This window comes from Oncorhynchus gorbuscha, unplaced genomic scaffold (assembly GCF_021184085.1).
Source record: "Oncorhynchus gorbuscha isolate QuinsamMale2020 ecotype Even-year unplaced genomic scaffold, OgorEven_v1.0 Un_scaffold_6562, whole genome shotgun sequence".
Taxonomy (NCBI): domain Eukaryota; kingdom Metazoa; phylum Chordata; class Actinopteri; order Salmoniformes; family Salmonidae; genus Oncorhynchus; species Oncorhynchus gorbuscha.
This window is the reverse complement of record NW_025750130.1, coordinates 3,749-20,648: the sequence shown is the minus strand read 5'-3', so window position 1 is coordinate 20,648 and position 16,900 is coordinate 3,749. Positions and strand designations below refer to the sequence as shown.

The 16,900-nt window shown below is 46.3% G+C and overlaps 1 protein-coding gene across 1 annotated transcript; it reads right to left on the bottom strand.

The window, feature by feature from the left end:
- Positions 1-493: 493 nt before the first annotated feature.
- On the bottom strand, positions 494-15,560 carry LOC124029491 (coiled-coil domain-containing protein 146-like). The gene is made up of 7 exons (XM_046341184.1): positions 15,299-15,560; positions 10,541-10,750; positions 5,865-5,922; positions 5,082-5,258; positions 4,199-4,272; positions 3,659-3,886; positions 494-1,854 (listed from the first exon to the last, which is right to left on the bottom strand). Exons 2-7 carry the CDS (start codon positions 10,621-10,623, stop codon positions 1,644-1,646), a joined length of 831 nt encoding a protein of 276 aa, XP_046197140.1. The 5' UTR covers positions 10,624-10,750; positions 15,299-15,560; the 3' UTR covers positions 494-1,643.
- Positions 15,561-16,900: the final 1,340 nt, after the last annotated feature.

Here is a 16,900-nt window from a genome sequence, read left to right as displayed (position 1 = left end):
AAGGGTTCTTTCTACCTGGAACTATAAAGGGTTCTTCTATGGGTCAGCCGAAGAAACACTTTTGGAACCGTTGTTCTCTAAGAGTGTGCGGGACTTTTACAGTAGTGCCCTATTGTCAGGAACAGGGTTCCATTTGGGACGCAGGCCTCCGTTACAGTGTTTTATACAACTGTGGCAGACGGCGAAGCTCAATCACATCACAATTACACTGAGGAAATAAATAATGACAGATAAATCATTGGATTGAGTTCATAAAACCGGGAGAACATTATATTGTGTGAGGTTTCCTTCATTAATAGGGGAAGTTCCACATGCGTCACTACACCAACGTCTGTCGTGTTTTATGGTGTCAAATCTGCTGACGCTTTTCCAGTTCCTCTCTCCGTCTGTCACTCATGTCCCATGTGGACATTTATGATCCTGTGAGTGACGTGTGTCATTGCCACTTTGATCTCTGGACACATCATCAAGGAAGCACAGAGGCTAATGAGGGGATGACATGTCAACCAATTAAAATCTATAAAATAACAAATGTTAAAGTGAGAGAGAGATACCGTTACAGAGTCCATACATGTTGAAAGTGGAGGTCGTGCAGGAGCTGTGTGTGAACTGTGAACTCCATTGACTTGTCGTGCAGCAGAGCTGTGGACCAGAACACTGTGGGCCTGTTTGGTGTTAGTGTGTGAACTGTGAACTAACTATAGACTTGGTCTTGTCATGCAGTAGCTGAGTGTGGACCAGAACACTGTGGGCCTGTTTGGTGTTAGTGTGTGAACTGTGAACTAACTGTAGACTTGGTCTTGTCATGCAGTAGCTGAGTGTGGACCAGAACACTGTGGGCCTGTTTGGTGTTAGTGTGTGAACTGTGAACTAACTGTAGACTTGGTCTTGTCATGCAGTAGCTGAGTGTGGACCAGAACACTGTGGGCCTGTTTGGTGTTAGTGTGTGAACTGTGAACTAACTGTAGACTTGGTCTTGTCATGCAGTAGCTGAGTGTGGACCAGAACACTGTGGGCCTGTTTGGTGTTAGTGTGTGAACTGTGAACTAACTGTAGACTTGGTCTTGTCATGCAGTAGCTGAGTGTGGACCAGAACACTGTGGGCCTGTTTGGTGTTAGTGTGTGAACTGTGAACTAACTGTAGACTTGGTCTTGTCATGCAGTAGCTGAGTGTGGACCAGAACACTGTGGGCCTGTTTGGTGTTAGTGTGTGAACTGTGAACTAACTGTAGACTTGGTCTTGTCATGCAGTAGCTGAGTGTGGACCAGAACACTGTGGGCCTGTTTGGTGTTAGTGTGTGAACTGTGAACTAACTATAGACTTGGTCTTGTCATGCAGTAGCTGAGTGTGGACCAGAACACTGTGGGCCTGTTTGGTGTTAGTGTGTGAACTGTGAACTAACTGTAGACTTGGTCTTGTCATGCAGTAGCTGAGTGTGGACCAGAACACTGTGGGCCTGTTTGGTGTTAGTGTGTGAACTGTGAACTAACTATAGACTTGGTCTTGTCATGCAGTAGCTGAGTGTGGACCAGAACACTGTGGGCCTGTTTGGTGTTAGTGTGTGAACTGTGAACTAACTGTAGACTTGGTCTTGTCATGCAGTAGCTGAGTGTGGACCAGAACACTGTGGGCCTGTTTGGTGTTAGTGTGTGAACTGTGAACTAACTGTAGACTTGGTCTTGTCATGCAGTAGCTGAGTGTAGACCAGCGCGTCCTGGGCCTGTTTGAGCTGCAGCTCCACCTTCTTCAGCTCTCTGAGCTGCCGGTCCCTCTCACGCTGCTTTTGTGCCAGGTTCTCATGCGCGGTCTTCCTTTCCATGATGCAGTGGCCTGTATTGATGTCCAGCATACCTCTGACAAATAGAGAGAGAGAGAGAGAGAGAGAGAGAGAGAGAGAGAGAGAGAGAGAGAGAGAGAGAGAGAGAGAGAGAGAGAGAGAGAGAGAGAGAGAGAGAGACAGAGAGAGAGACAGAGAGAGAGACACAGAGAGAGAGAGAGAGAGAGACACAGAGAGAAAGAGAGAGAGAGGGACACAGAGGGAGAGAGAGACACAACAGAGAGAGAGAAAGAAAGAGAAAGAAAGAAAGAGAGAGAGAGAGAGAGAGAGAGAGAGAGAGAGAGAGAGAGAGAGAGAGAGAGAACTCATAGGAAAACCCCATTATCATTGTTCCCCACAGCACTGTCCCCTTATATCTGCCAAAGCCTACATAGAACCAGTAAGATAGAGAAGCTGCATATGGTTCCCATCTCAGTCTTGTTACAGTGGAATGGGTTTTTTGTGCCGTCCTTGTGCTAAGGCCAGAGGGGAGAAACAGTAAAGGCCCTGCAGGACAGGTCCCAGTGGGGGGCTCTGAGAGACAGCATCTGGACTAATGGGGACAATACAACCTAATGCATCCACATCACAATGATTGAAAACCTTGTCAAAATGAATGGGGGACACATCAAGCTCTGTCTGTTCTGTTACTGGACACATCAAGCTCTGTCTGTTCTGTTACTGGACACATCAAGCTCTGTCTGTTCTGTTACTGGACACATCAAGCTCTGTCTGTTCTGTTACTGGACACATGAAGCTCTGTCTGTTCTGTTACTGGACACATCAAGCTCTGTCTGTTCTGTTACTGGACACATCAAGCTCTGTCTGTTCTGTTACTGGACACATCAAGCTCTGTCTGTTCTGTTACTGGACACATCAAGCTCTGTCTGTTCTGTTACTGGACACATCAAGCACTGTGTTCTGTTACTGGACACATCAAGCTCTGTCTGTTCTGTTACTGGACACATCAAGCTCTGTCTGTTCTGTTACTGGACACATCAAGCTCTGTCTGTTACTGGACACATCAAGCTCTGTCTGTTACTGGACACATCAAGCTCTGTCTGTTCTGTTACTGGACACATCAAGCTCTGTCTGTTCTGTGCCTGTGGCTCCAACATTTTGTGTTTTTATGCATTGTTGTTTATTCTGCACTTCACAAAATAGATGGCATCATGAGGTAGGAAAATGATGTGGATATATTGAAGCAACATCTCAAGACATTAGTCAGGAAGTTAAAGCTTGGTCCCAAATGGACAATGGCCCCAAGCATACTTCCAAAGTTGTGGCAAAATGGCTTAAGGACAAAGTCAAGGTATTGGAGTGGCCATCACAAAGCCCTGACCTCAATCCTATAGAAAATGTGTGGGCAGAACTGAAAAGGCGTGTGCGAGCAAGGAGGCCTACAAACCTGACTCAGTTACACCAGCTCTGTCAGGAGGAATGGGCCAAAATTCACCCAACTTATTGTGGGAAGCTTGTGGAAGACTACCCAAAACGATGGACTCAAGTTATACAATTTAAAGGCAATGCAAGCAAATACTAATTGAGTGTATGTAAACTTCTGACCCACTGGGAATGTGATGAAATAAATAAAAGCTGAAATAATAATAATAATAATTATTATATTATTCTGATATTTCACATTCTTAAAATAAAGTGGTGATCCTAACTGACCTAAAACAGGGATTTTTACTTGGATTAAATGTCAGGAATTGTGAAAAACTGAGTGTAAATGTATCTGGCTATGGTACATGTAAACTTCTGACTTCAACTGTAGGTACTATCGCTGCATACAGATGCTGCTCTAGATACATGGACATTGTCTGCCGCCTGTCCTGTACCTCTGTCCCATCATAATGACCTCCTTCTCCTTGGTCATCTCCTGCTCTTTCTGCAGCATGCTGTGTTCCCTCTCGGCAGCCTCCAGGTGTGCCCTGCGCCCCTCCACCTGCCTCCTCACCTCCCTCTTCTCCTCCTCCAGGGAGCGACAGCGAGCCTCTGTCCTCTTCTGCAGAGCCGCCACCTCAGACAGCTGCTCGTCTAGGGCCGCCTTACTTTTCTCAACCTCCCTGGCCACCACAGAGGAAGACATGCATGACACCAGGCTGGTAGACTGTAGGCTTAACCCAGCGAGCAAAACAGCCTGCAAAGACGTCATTCCAGACAGTTTTGGCAGAGACATTGGTCTGTAGGGTTAGCCGTTTACTCTTGGTAGGTGCCCCAAACAACTGTGGACTGGTTCAAGGTTTACGTTGGGAGTCTCCCTTCCATGACTCATGAACATGGCCTTACTTCCTGCTTTAGTAGCTCCAGAGTTAGTTATGAAGGTTATGTAGCACATCACCAATACATGAATTCATAGCCAGACACATCTTACGTACATCTTTTTCCTGTTGATCCTCTCAATCTCCTTCCCCAACTGGCCAGGAACAGACAGAAGCTGGGCCAACTCAGCCTGGTGACACAGGACGACACGCCGTAGAAGGACATTATAGGAAGACTAATGAGTTCTTCTATTTCAATGGTTTTAAATCATGCCCTTCTCTATGTTGTTTTAAACACAAGACTGACCCTCTACCACTCTCTAACACCCCTCTACCACTCTCTAACACCCCTCTACCACTCTCTAACACTCTCTAACACCCCACTACCACTCTCTAACACCCCACTACCACTCTCTAACACCCCACTACCACTCTCTAACACCCCTCTACCACCCCTCTACCACTCCCCAACACCCCTCTACCACCCCTCTACCACTCCCCAACACCCCTCTACCACTCCCCAACACCCCTCTACCACTCCCCAACACCCCTCTACCACTCCCTAACACCCCTCTACCACTCCCTCTACCACACCCTGTGCCCTCCCTCTACCCTCCCTCTACCACCCTCTGCCCTCCCTCTACCACCCTCTGCCCTCCCTCTACCACCCTCTGCCCTCCCTCTACCACCCTCTGCCCTCCCTCTACCACCCTCTGCCCTCCCTCTACCACCCTCTGCCACCCTCTACCTCCCTCTGCCACCCTCTGCCCTCCCTCTGCCACCCTCTGCCCTCCCTCTACCACCCTGTGCCCACCCTCTGCCCACCCTCTGCCCTCCCTCTGCCCACCCTCTGCCCACCCTCTGCCCACCCTCTGCCCACCCTCTGCCCACCCTCTGCCCACCCTCTGCCCACCCTCTGCCCTCCCTCTACCACCCTGTGCCCTCCCTCTACCACCCTGTGCCCTCCCTCTACCACCCTCTGCCCGCTCCAACCTGTCACCTGGTTGTTTACTATGCTGTCCTTCTTGTGGTCCAGTTCTCTCTGCTCCCTGGTCATCAGTTTGTGTCTGGCCTCCATGTCCTCCAGCAGGCTGTGTATCTCCTGTCTCCTCTGAGACACCTCCTTCCTCAGCTCCTCACTGCTGTCCTTCAGGGCCTTCGCACGCTTCTCCAGCTCCTGAGGACACACCAGGAGCAATGGCTTATGGGACATACAAAACACATCAACATTGAGACAAATACACATTCATGCAAGTGCAAATCATGGACACACACACAGTACTGTGCCAGCTATTTGAAGGGGATATCAAAGGTAATAGCTGGGTCGTGACTTTCCTGGGAGTCTGACTATATAAATCCATGTGATTATAGTGTAGCTGTACTGGGTGTTAAAAAGTAACTACTATTTAACTGTAACCAAACCAACTGTAATAACAAGTTCATTAAAGGAGTAATGTAAAATATCATTAGATCAATGATCGGGCCTCTCTTAGTGGTAGACACAGAACTATGTATGGTACCACAACCCAGTGACAACGAGGGGACTGAACCGTCAAGAAGCCAGCCTCATTAATCAAGCATTTGGACAAGGATGCCTCGCAGCAAAGACACCGTCTGTTTCTCTGTCCTCTCACTGTGTGTGTCATTTCTCTGCTTCTAAATGAGGGATTTACTGCTGTAGGTGACACGAAGGAATGTCATGCTGTGGTGTATGATGGGACAGATCACGTGAATGACTATCAATGGGAGATAAATCTGTGACTGTTTGCACTGAGATACTTACAACTGGTTTGGGTTGAGACTCATACTCTTTCTCCAGGCAAAGCTTCTCTTCTGTGAGACTGTAAACAGACACGGCATCATTTACAGCACGTGTCAGACTCCTTCCACGGAGGGCCGAGTGTCTGCAGGCTTTCACTCTTCACTTGTGCTTGACTGATGAATTCAGGTCACTAATTACTAAGGAACTCCCCTTACCTGGTTGTCTAGGTCTTAATTGAAAAGAAAAACCTAAAACCCACAGACACTAGGACCTCCGTGGAATGATGTCGACACCCGTGATTTAGAGGAAGGAACAAGAGGAAGGAACGTGAACATAAATTCTCAGAAATACAGAGAAGATGAAAAAATGACCAACGTTGACAACAAGCTTAGGAAACAAGTGGCTGTGCAATATGCTCAAGTAACCTTGCCTCGGCCTCAGCTCAACCCCCTAACACAGTGGTGGAGGACAGACGACCAGGGTTCTACTGTAACTCAGTTGATAAAACAGGCAGGGAAATACGGCCATGTAGCCATACTGAAAATATGTATTGCTTTCAGAAAAGTGTTGGTCAAATTCTGAGAGTTTCTTGGCAACATCTGAGTGAAACAGTGGTTTGTCAGTGCTTGCTACTATGTGAAAGGTTCAACTGAGTTCAACTGTTGACAGGGTTCAGGTATTTAAGTCCAGCAGTAGATATTACATTCCTGACACGTGTAAAATGTCCTCAGTGAGAAATTGCTGGATGGACAGACAGCCCTCCAGGCTACTTTCACAGCACTTGTGTTGCTTCCTTGTCAGCTGTAAATACTGCATTTGAAGCAAATGACTGACAGTTGAATTCCTGTTAATCTGTCTGGCTTGTGATCAAGGGCTTAACATTGCACATCTGAAGACATATCTTCCCAGTGAGCATCTGTCTGTCGTATGGAGGGTAATTCACCAGGGGAAGAGGCTGCCAAACGGACTGTCAGAGCTATACGCATCCACAAGATAATATACAACAAGAGACAGCCGACTTCATTACAACATCTAGTCAGAATGCAATGTAAGCAATGCTTTTCATTTAGCCTCATATTTCAATTACTGCTGTAGGCCTTCTCATCTTAACAATAGGAACAACATTTACCCACAGATACGTAGGCCTTCTCATCTTAACAATAGGAACAACATTTACCCACAGATACGTAGGCCTTCTCATCTTAACAATAGGAACAACATTTACCCACAGATACGTAGGCCTTCTCATCTTAACAATAGGAACAACATTTACCCACAGATACGTAGGCCTTCTCATCTTAACAATAGGAACAACATTTACCCACAGATACGTAGGCCTTCTCATCTTAACAATAGGAACAACATTTACCCACAGATACGTAGGCCTTCTCATCTTAACAATAGGAACAACATTTACCCACAGATACGTAGGCCTTCTCATCTTAACAATAGGAACAACATTTACCCACAGATACGTAGGCCTTCTCATCTTAACAATAGGAACAACATTTACCCACAGATACGTAGGCCTTCTCATCTTAACAATAGGAACAACATTTACCCACAGATACGTAGGCCTTCTCATCTTAACAATGTGAATGTCATGTTTTGTCATATATTGTCTTGTCATTATGCTTTCCCTTCTGTTCGTTTTCCCCCTGCTGGTCTTTTTAGGTTCGTTCCCCTCTTTCTCTCTTCCTCCCTCTCTCTCTTCTCTCTATCGCTCCGTTCCTGCTCCCAGCTGTTCCTATTCCCCTAATCAATCATTTAGTCTTCCCACACCTGTTCCTTATCTTTTCCCCTGATTAGAGTCCCTATTTCTCCCCTTGTTTTCCGTTTCTGCCCGGTCGGATCCTTGTCTATTGTTCACCGTGCTGTGTTTGTGTATCGCCCTGTCGTGTCGTGTTTCCCTCAGATGCTGCGTGGTGAGCAGGTGTCTGAGTCTGCTAGGTTCAAGTGCCTTCCCGAGGCAACCTGCAGTTCAAGATCAAGTCTCCAGTCGGTTCTCGTCATTACGAGTGGAAATTGTTTTATTTGATTGTATTTTTACTTTACTGGATTAAAGACTCTGTTTTCGCCAAGTCGCTTTTGGGTCCTCATTCACCTGCATAACAGTGAATATCATTTACCCACAGATAGGAAGGTCATATCTTTAGGAACAATGTGAATATCATTTACCCACAGATAGGAAGGTCATATCTTCAGGAACAATGCGAATATGGATTACTGCAACTCGCTGTTGGCTGGGCTCCCTGTCTGTGCCATTAAACCCCTTCAACTCATCCAGAACGCCGCAGCCCGTCTGGTGTTCAACCTTCCCAAGTTCTCTCACGTCACCCCGCTCCTCCGTTCTCTCCACTGGCTTCCAGTTGAAGCTCGCATCCGCTACAAGACCATGGTGCTTGCCTACGGAGCTGTGAGGGGAACGGCACCTCAGTACCTCCAGGCTCTGATCAGGCCCTACACCCAAACAAGGGCACTGCGTTCATCCACCTCTGGCCTGCTCGCCTCCCTACCACTGCGGAAGTACAGCTCCCGCTCAGCCCAGTCAAAACTGTTCGCTGCTCTGGCCCCCCAATGGTGGAACAAACTCCCTCACGACGCCAGGACAGCGGAGTCAATCACCACCTTCCGGAGACACCTGAAACCCCACCTCTTTAAGGAATACCTAGGATAGGATAAGTACCCCCCCCCTTTAAGATTTAGATGCACTATTGTAAAGTGACTGTTCCACTGGATGTCATAAGGTGAATGCACCAATTTGTAAGTCGCTCTGGATAAGAGCGTCTGCTAAATGACTTAAATGTAAATGTGAATATCATTTACCCACAGATAGGAAGGTCATATCTTTAGGAACAATGTGAATATCATTTACCCACAGATACGAAGGTCATATCTTCAGGAACAATGTGAATATCATTTACCCACAGATACGAAGGTCATATCTTCAGGAACAATGTGAATATCATTTACCCACAGATACGAAGGTCATATCTTCAGGAACAATGTGTTCTAGGCCCCGTCCCTGGTGAATCATAGTGTACGTCTCAAATGGTACCCTAATCTCTATGTAGTGCACTACTTTTGACCAGAGCCCTATGGTCCCTGGTCTAATGTAGCGCATTATATAGAGAATAGGGTGCCATTTGGGACAGCCAGAGCCGTATTGTAGTCCTTGCTGATTAAATGACTGATGAAGAGACCTTTCCTTTCATATCCTCTTTCTTAGTTTTTCACACAAGCTTGTTTCATCAGTTGCTAAGCAATGTTCCAATGGCCTCTCCGTGGCCTTTCTAACTGTGTGTGTTGTGCAGAGAGAGGACAGCGCCGTTCTTTTCCGTGCTGTGTTTCGGAGGCGTGCTTGACCTTTCGGACACAAGGACAGGAGTGTTGTTGAGAACACGTGGAGGAGACTAGTGACACAGCTGGCTAGAGGCAGAGGAACACCTAATAATGAATCATTTGGTGGGTTATATTTGTCCTGTGTGAAATGGAAATGTGTTTATTGCATATCCCCCTGAGACACCCTCAGAGAGTGGGGTCACAGCCAGGGTCAGCCATTATCAACAGCAACCTTGGAGGAATTACGGTTAAGGGCCTTGTCAAGGGCACAATGGCAGATTTTTCACTTTGTCGCTAAGGGATTCGAACTAGTGACCTTTCAGTTACTGGCCCAACGCTCTTACTCCTAGGCTACATGCCGCACATACCACTTCCAGGACTGACTGGACTAAAGTGGCTCAAGAGCTGGGCATACCCTTAACCTCAGACAGAGACAGACACAGAGAGATAGACACACAGACACACAGAGAGATAGACACACAGAGAGATAGATAGACAGACACACAGACAGACACACAGACACACAGAGAGATAGATAGACAGACACACACACAGACACACAGACACACAGAGAGATAGATAGACAGACACACACACACACACAGACACACAGAGAGATAGATAGACAGACACACACACAGACACACACACAGACACACAGACACACAGACACACAGATACACACAGACAGATACACACAGACAGATACACACAGACAGATACACACAGACAGATACACACAGACAGATACACACAGACAGATACACACAGACAGATACACACAGACAGATACACACAGACAGATACACACAGACAGATACACACAGACAGATACACACAGACAGATACACACAGACAGATACACACAGACAGATACACACAGACAGATACACACAGACAGATACACACAGACAGATACACACAGACAGATACACACAGACAGATACACACAGACAGATACACACAGACAGATACACACAGACAGATACACACAGACAGATACACACAGACAGATACACACAGACAGATACACACAGACAGATACACACAGACAGATACACACAGACAGATACACACAGACAGATACACACAGACAGATACACACAGACAGATACACACAGACAGATACACACAGACAGACACACACACAGACAGACAGACACACAGACAGACAGACACACAGACAGACAGACACACAGACAGACAGACACACAGACAGACAGACACACAGACAGATAGACACACAGACAGATAGACACACAGACAGATAGACACACAGACAGATAGACACACATACACACAGACATTCTCTCTCTCTCTCTACGCTAGGCTCTAGTCAGTGTGTGTGTCCTCACCACTCTAGCTGGTAGTTCATCTGGTAGTCCCTCTCCTCTGCCTGATGCAGGTCGTTGTGGAACTTGAGGAGCTGCTGTCTCATGCGGCTGACCTCTGTGTCCGGCCCCTCAGGGAACTGCTCAGCCGTCTCCAGATCTCTCTGCTGGCGCTCCAGCTCTGCTCTGAACTGCTTGGCCTCCTGCAGCAGCCGGATCTCTGACTGCTGAGAGCTGGGGTGGGGAGATGGGAGTCACAGACAGACACAGACAGATCTCTGACTGCTGAGAGCTGGGGTGGGGAGATGGGAGTCACAGACAGACACAGACAGATCTCTGACTGCTGAGAGCTGGGGTGGGGAGATGGGAGTCACAGACAGACACAGACAGATCTCTGACTGCTGAGACCTGGGGTGGGGAGATGGGAGTCACAGACAGATCTCTGACTGCTGAGACCTGGGGTGGGAAGATGGGAGTCACAGACAGATCTCTGACTGCTGAGACCTGGGGTGGGGAGATGGGAGTCACAGACAGATCTCTGACTGCTGAGACCTGAGGTGGGGAGATGGGAGTCACAGACAGACAGACAGATCTCTGACTGCTGAGAGCTGGGGTGGGGAGATGGGAGTCACAGACAGATCTCTGACTGCTGAGACCTGGGGTGTGGAGATGGGAGTCACAGACAGATCTCTGACTGCTGAGACCTGGGGTGGGGAGATGGGAGTCACAGACAGACACAGACAGATCTCTGACTGCTGAGACCTGGGGTGGGGAGATGGGAGTCACAGACAGATCTCTGACTGCTGAGACCTGGGGTGGGAAGATGGGAGTCACAGACAGATCTCTGACTGCTGAGACCTGGGGTGGGGAGATGGGAGTCACAGACAGATCTCTGACTGCTGAGACCTGGGGTGGGGAGATGGGAGTCACAGACAGACAGACAGACAGATCTCTGACTGCTGAGAGCTGGGGTGGGGAGATGGGAGTCACAGACAGATCTCTGACTGCTGAGACCTGGGGTGTGGAGATGGGAGTCACAGACAGATCTCTGACTGCTGAGACCTGGGGTGGGGAGATGGGAGTCACAGACAGATCTCTGACTGCTGAGAGCTGGGGTGGGGAGATGGGAGTCACAGACAGACACAGACAGATCTCTGACTGCTGAGAGCTGGGGTGGGGAGATGGGAGTCACAGACAGACACAGGTACTTATGGGTCATATGACAGGGCAGAGATGTGGTCAGCTGGCTCAGCTCATCACCCTCAGGTTGGAGGGGAATCACACAGGTCCTAGTGGCACACAGACACAGATGCTGGTAGGGACCAGCCTCTGTCTGGGCGTCCGAGGGTAGTTATGCACTGAGTCTACAAAACAAGAAGAACACCTTCCCAATATTGAGTTTCACCCCCTTTTGCCCTCAGAACAGCCTCAATGTGTTGGGGCGTGGACTCTACAAGGTGTCTAAAGAGTTCCACAGGGAGGCTGGTCCATGTTGACTCCAATGCTTCCCACAGTTGTGTCAAGTTGGCTGGATGTCCTTTGGGTGGTGGACCATTCTTGATACACACAGGAAACGGTTGAAAAACCCAGCAGCGTTGCAGTTCTTAACACAAACCGGTCCTCCTGGTACCTACTACCAGACCCTGTTCAGAGGCACTTATTTTGTCTTACCCATTCACACTCTGAATGGCACACATACACAATCCATGTCTCAACTGTCTCAAGGCTTAAACATCCTTCTTTAACCCGTCTCCTCCCCTCCATCTACACTGATTGAAGTGGATTTAACAAGTGACATCAATGAGGGATCATATCTTTCACCTGGATTCACCTGTTCAGTCTGTCATGGAAACAAAATCATGTTCATAATGCTTTTTATACTCAGGGTATACAGGAACTGATGGGTCATGTTAAACATGTACTGATGGGTCATTTTAAACAGGAACTGATGGGTCATTTTAAACAGGAACTGATGGGTCATTTTAAACAGGAACTGATGGGTCATGTTAAACAGGTACTGATGGGTCATGTTAAACAGGTACTGATGGGTCTTTTTAAACAGGTACTGATTGGTCATTTTAAACAGGTACTGATGGGTCTTTTTAAACAGGTACTGATTGGTCATTTTAAACAGGTACTGATGGGTCAATTTAAACAGGTACTGATGGGTCATTTTAAACGGGTGCTGATTGTAAGTCGCTCTGGATAAGAGCGTCTGCTAAATGACTTAAATGTAAATGATGGGTCATTTTAAACGGGTGCTGATGGGTCATTTTAAACAGGTACTGACGGGTCATTTTAAACAGGTACTAATGGGTCATGTTAAAACAGGTACTGATGGGTAATTTTAAAACAGGTGCTGATGGGTCATGTTAAACAGGTACTGATGGGTCATTTTAAACAGGTACTGATGGGTCATGTTAAACAGGAACTGATGGATCATGTTAAACAGGAACTGATGGGTCATGTTAAACAGGAACTGATGGGTCATGTTAAACAGGAACTGATGGGTCATGTTAAACAGGTACTGATGGGTCATGTTAAACAGGAACTGATGGGTCATGTTAAACAGGAACTGATGGGTCATGTTAAACAGGAACTGATGGGTCATGTTAAACAGGTACTGATGGGTAATTTTAAAACAGGTGCTGATGGGTCATGTTAAACAGGTACTGATGGGTCATTTTAAACAGGTACTGATGGGTCATGTTAAACAGGAACTGATGGATCATGTTAAACAGGAACTGATGGGTCATGTTAAACAGGAACTGATGGGTCATGTTAAACAGGTACTGATGGGTCATGTTAAACAGGAACTGATGGGTCATGTTAAACAGGAACTGATGGGTCATGTTAAACAGGTACTGATGGGTCATGTTAAACAGGAACTGATGGGTCATGTTAAACAGGAACTGATGGGTCATGTTAAACAGGTACTGATGGGTCATGTTAAACAGGAACTGATGGGTCATGTTAAACAGGAACTGATGGGTCATGTTAAACAGGTACTGATGGGTCATGTTAAACAGGAACTGATGGGTCATGTTAAACAGGTACTGATGGGTCATGTTAAACAGGTACTGATGGGTCATGTTAAACAGGAACTGATGGGTCATGTTAAACAGGTACTGATGGGTCATGTTAAACAGGAACTGATGGGTCATGTTAAACAGGAACTGATGAGTCATGTTAAACAGGAACTGATGGGTCATGTTAAACAGGAACTGATGGGTCATGTTGAACAGGAACTGATGGGTCATGTTAAACAGGTACTGATGGGTCATGTTAAACAGGTACTGATGGGTCATTTTAAACATGTACTGATGGGTTATGTTAAACATGTACTGATGGGTCATTTTAAACAGGAACTGATGGGTCATGTTAAACATGTACTGATGGGTCATTTTAAACAGGTACTGATGGGTCATTTTAAACAGGTACTGATGGGTCATTTTAAACAGGAACTGATGAGTCATTTTACATTTACATTTAAGTCATTTAGCAGACGCTCTTACTGATGGGTCATGTTAAACAGGTACTGATGGGTCATGTTAAACAGGTACTGATGGGTCTTTTTAAACAGGTACTGATGGGTCATTTTACATTTACATTTAAGTCATTTAGCAGACGCTCTTAAGTCATTTAGCAGGCGCTCTTAAGTCATTTAGCAGACGCTCTTACTGATGGGTCATGTTAATCAGGTACTGATGGGTCATTTTAAACAGGAACTGATGGGTCATTTTAAACAGGTACTGATGGGTCATGTTAAACAGGTACTGATGGGTCATTTTAAACAGGAACTGATGGGTCATGTTAAACAGGTACCGTTGGGTCATGTTAAACAGGTACCGTTGGGTCATGTTAAACAGGTATTGATGGGTCTTTTTAAACAGGTACTGATGGGTCATTTTAAACAGGAACTGATGGGTCATGTTAAACAGGTATTGATGGGTCTTTTTAAACAGGTACTGATTGGTCATTTTAAACAGGTATTGATGGGTCTTTTTAAACAGGTACTGATGGGTCATTTTAAACAGGTACTGATGGGTCATTTTAAACGGGTGCTGATGGGTCAATTTAAACAGGTACTGATGGGTCAATTTAAACAGGTACTGATGGGTCAATTTAAACAGGTACTGATGGGTCATTTTAAACAGGTACTGATGGGTCATTTTAAACAGGTACTGATGGGTCATGTTAAACAGGTACTGATGGGTCATTTTAAACAGGTACTGATGGGTCGTTTTAAACAGGTACTGATGGGTCATGTTAAACAGGTACTGATGGGTCATGTTAAACAGGTACTGAAGGGTCATTTTAAACAGGTACTGATGGGTCATTTTAAACAGGTACTGATGGGTCATTTTAAACAGGTACTGATGGGTCATGTTAAACAGGTACTGATGGGTAATTTTAAAACAGGTGCTGATGGGTCATGTTAAACAGGTACTGATGGGTCATGTTAAACAGGTACTGATGGGTCATGTTAAACAGGTACTGATGGGTAATTTTAAAACAGGTGCTGATGGGTCATGTTAAACAGGTACTGATGGGTCATGTTAAACAGGTACTGATGGGTCATGTTAAACAGGTACTGATGGGTAATTTTAAAACAGGTGCTGATGGGTCATGTTAAACAGGTACTGATGGGTCATGTTAAACAGGTACTGATGGGTCAATAATATGGCACAGCTCCATTCCAGTCCTCATACAGAGTGGCTGGTGTTATCCATGTAAACGTGTAAGGAGCGTCTATGGACAGGGAGAGATGAGATCACTTACCTTTTCAAGGTGTCATGGAGGAGGCTGAAACTGGCTTTGAGCTTCGCTGCTTTGGTCCCGCTGATCTTCCCAGTAGAGAACAGCTACGAGAGAACAACATCCTTCTTTCAATAATCATCTGCCTGAAGCCGTGGACCAGAATCAGCATCTGGGAAGCCATCCATGTCTCTCCATCTGACCACAGAGCGATTAGCTCTCCTTGCACATGTCAAATAAAAGCTCAACCACACAGATTAGATGGTTCCAGTGGCTGTAAACAAGTCTGTTGTTTACACCCCCCCCCCACCTCTCTAGTGTTTATCACCGTGCCAACGCTACAGAACATCTGTGTTTGCTTCAACTACAAAGGAACAAAAACAGAACTCCACATCCCTAAACGCAATTCAGTTGCTATTCTGCGAGAAAACTCTTTATCCAGCCGATCTTCACAGAGCCAGGCTGATCTTCACAGAGCCAGGCTGACCTTCACAGAGCCAGGCTGATCTTCACAGAGCCAGGCTGACCTTCACAGAGCCAGGCTGACCTTCACAGAGCCAGGCTGACCTTCACAGAGCCAGGCTGATCTTCACAGCGCCAGGCTGATCTTCACAGCGCCAGGCTGATCTTCACAGAGCCAGGCTGACCTTCACAGAGCCAGGCTGATCTTCACAGAGCCAGGCTGATCTTCACAGAGCCAGGCTGTGATGGTTGGAATGATGAAAGACACATCAAACAGCCAACACACGTGTGCATCACTGATGCTTTAGGTGATTGTCTTAGATCAGAGTGAACTACCACACTGTGAAACGTTATAATGACTTCCTCTCACCGGGGAGCTACAGCTGGCAGAAAACAACTGATACCCTTGGATTCATCTCATTAGAGTTCATCACAGTGCTGCAGGTTTACTGGAAAACCCCATGTCTTTTAAAGGAACATGGAGAATAACCAATGTATAGAATCATGTATTATTGACCTGAGGCTGGTTGCACACAGTCATACAGGTATAGAGACACATAGGACTACAGGTATAGAGACACATAGGACTACAGGTATAGAGACACACATAGGACTACAGATATAGAGACACACATAGGACTACAGATATAGAGACACACATAGGACTACAGGTATAGAGACACACATAGGACTACAGGTATAGAGACACACATAGGACTACAGGTATAGAGACACACATAGGACTACAGGTATAGAGACACACATAGGACTACAGGTATAGAGACACACATAGGACTACAGGTATAGAGACACATAGGACTACAGGTATAGAGACACATAGGACTACAGGTATAGAGACACATAGGACTACAGGTATAGAGACACACATAGGACTACAGATATAGAGACACACATAGGACTACAGATATAGAGACACACATAGGACTACAGATATAGAGACCCACATAGGACTACAGGTATAGAGACACACATAGGACTACAGGTATAGAGACACACATAGGACTACAGGTATAGAGACACATAGGACTACAGGTATAGAGACACACATAGGACTACAGGTATAGAGACACACATAGGACTACAGGTATAGAGACACACATAGGACTACAGGTATAGAGACACACATAGGACTACAGGTATAGA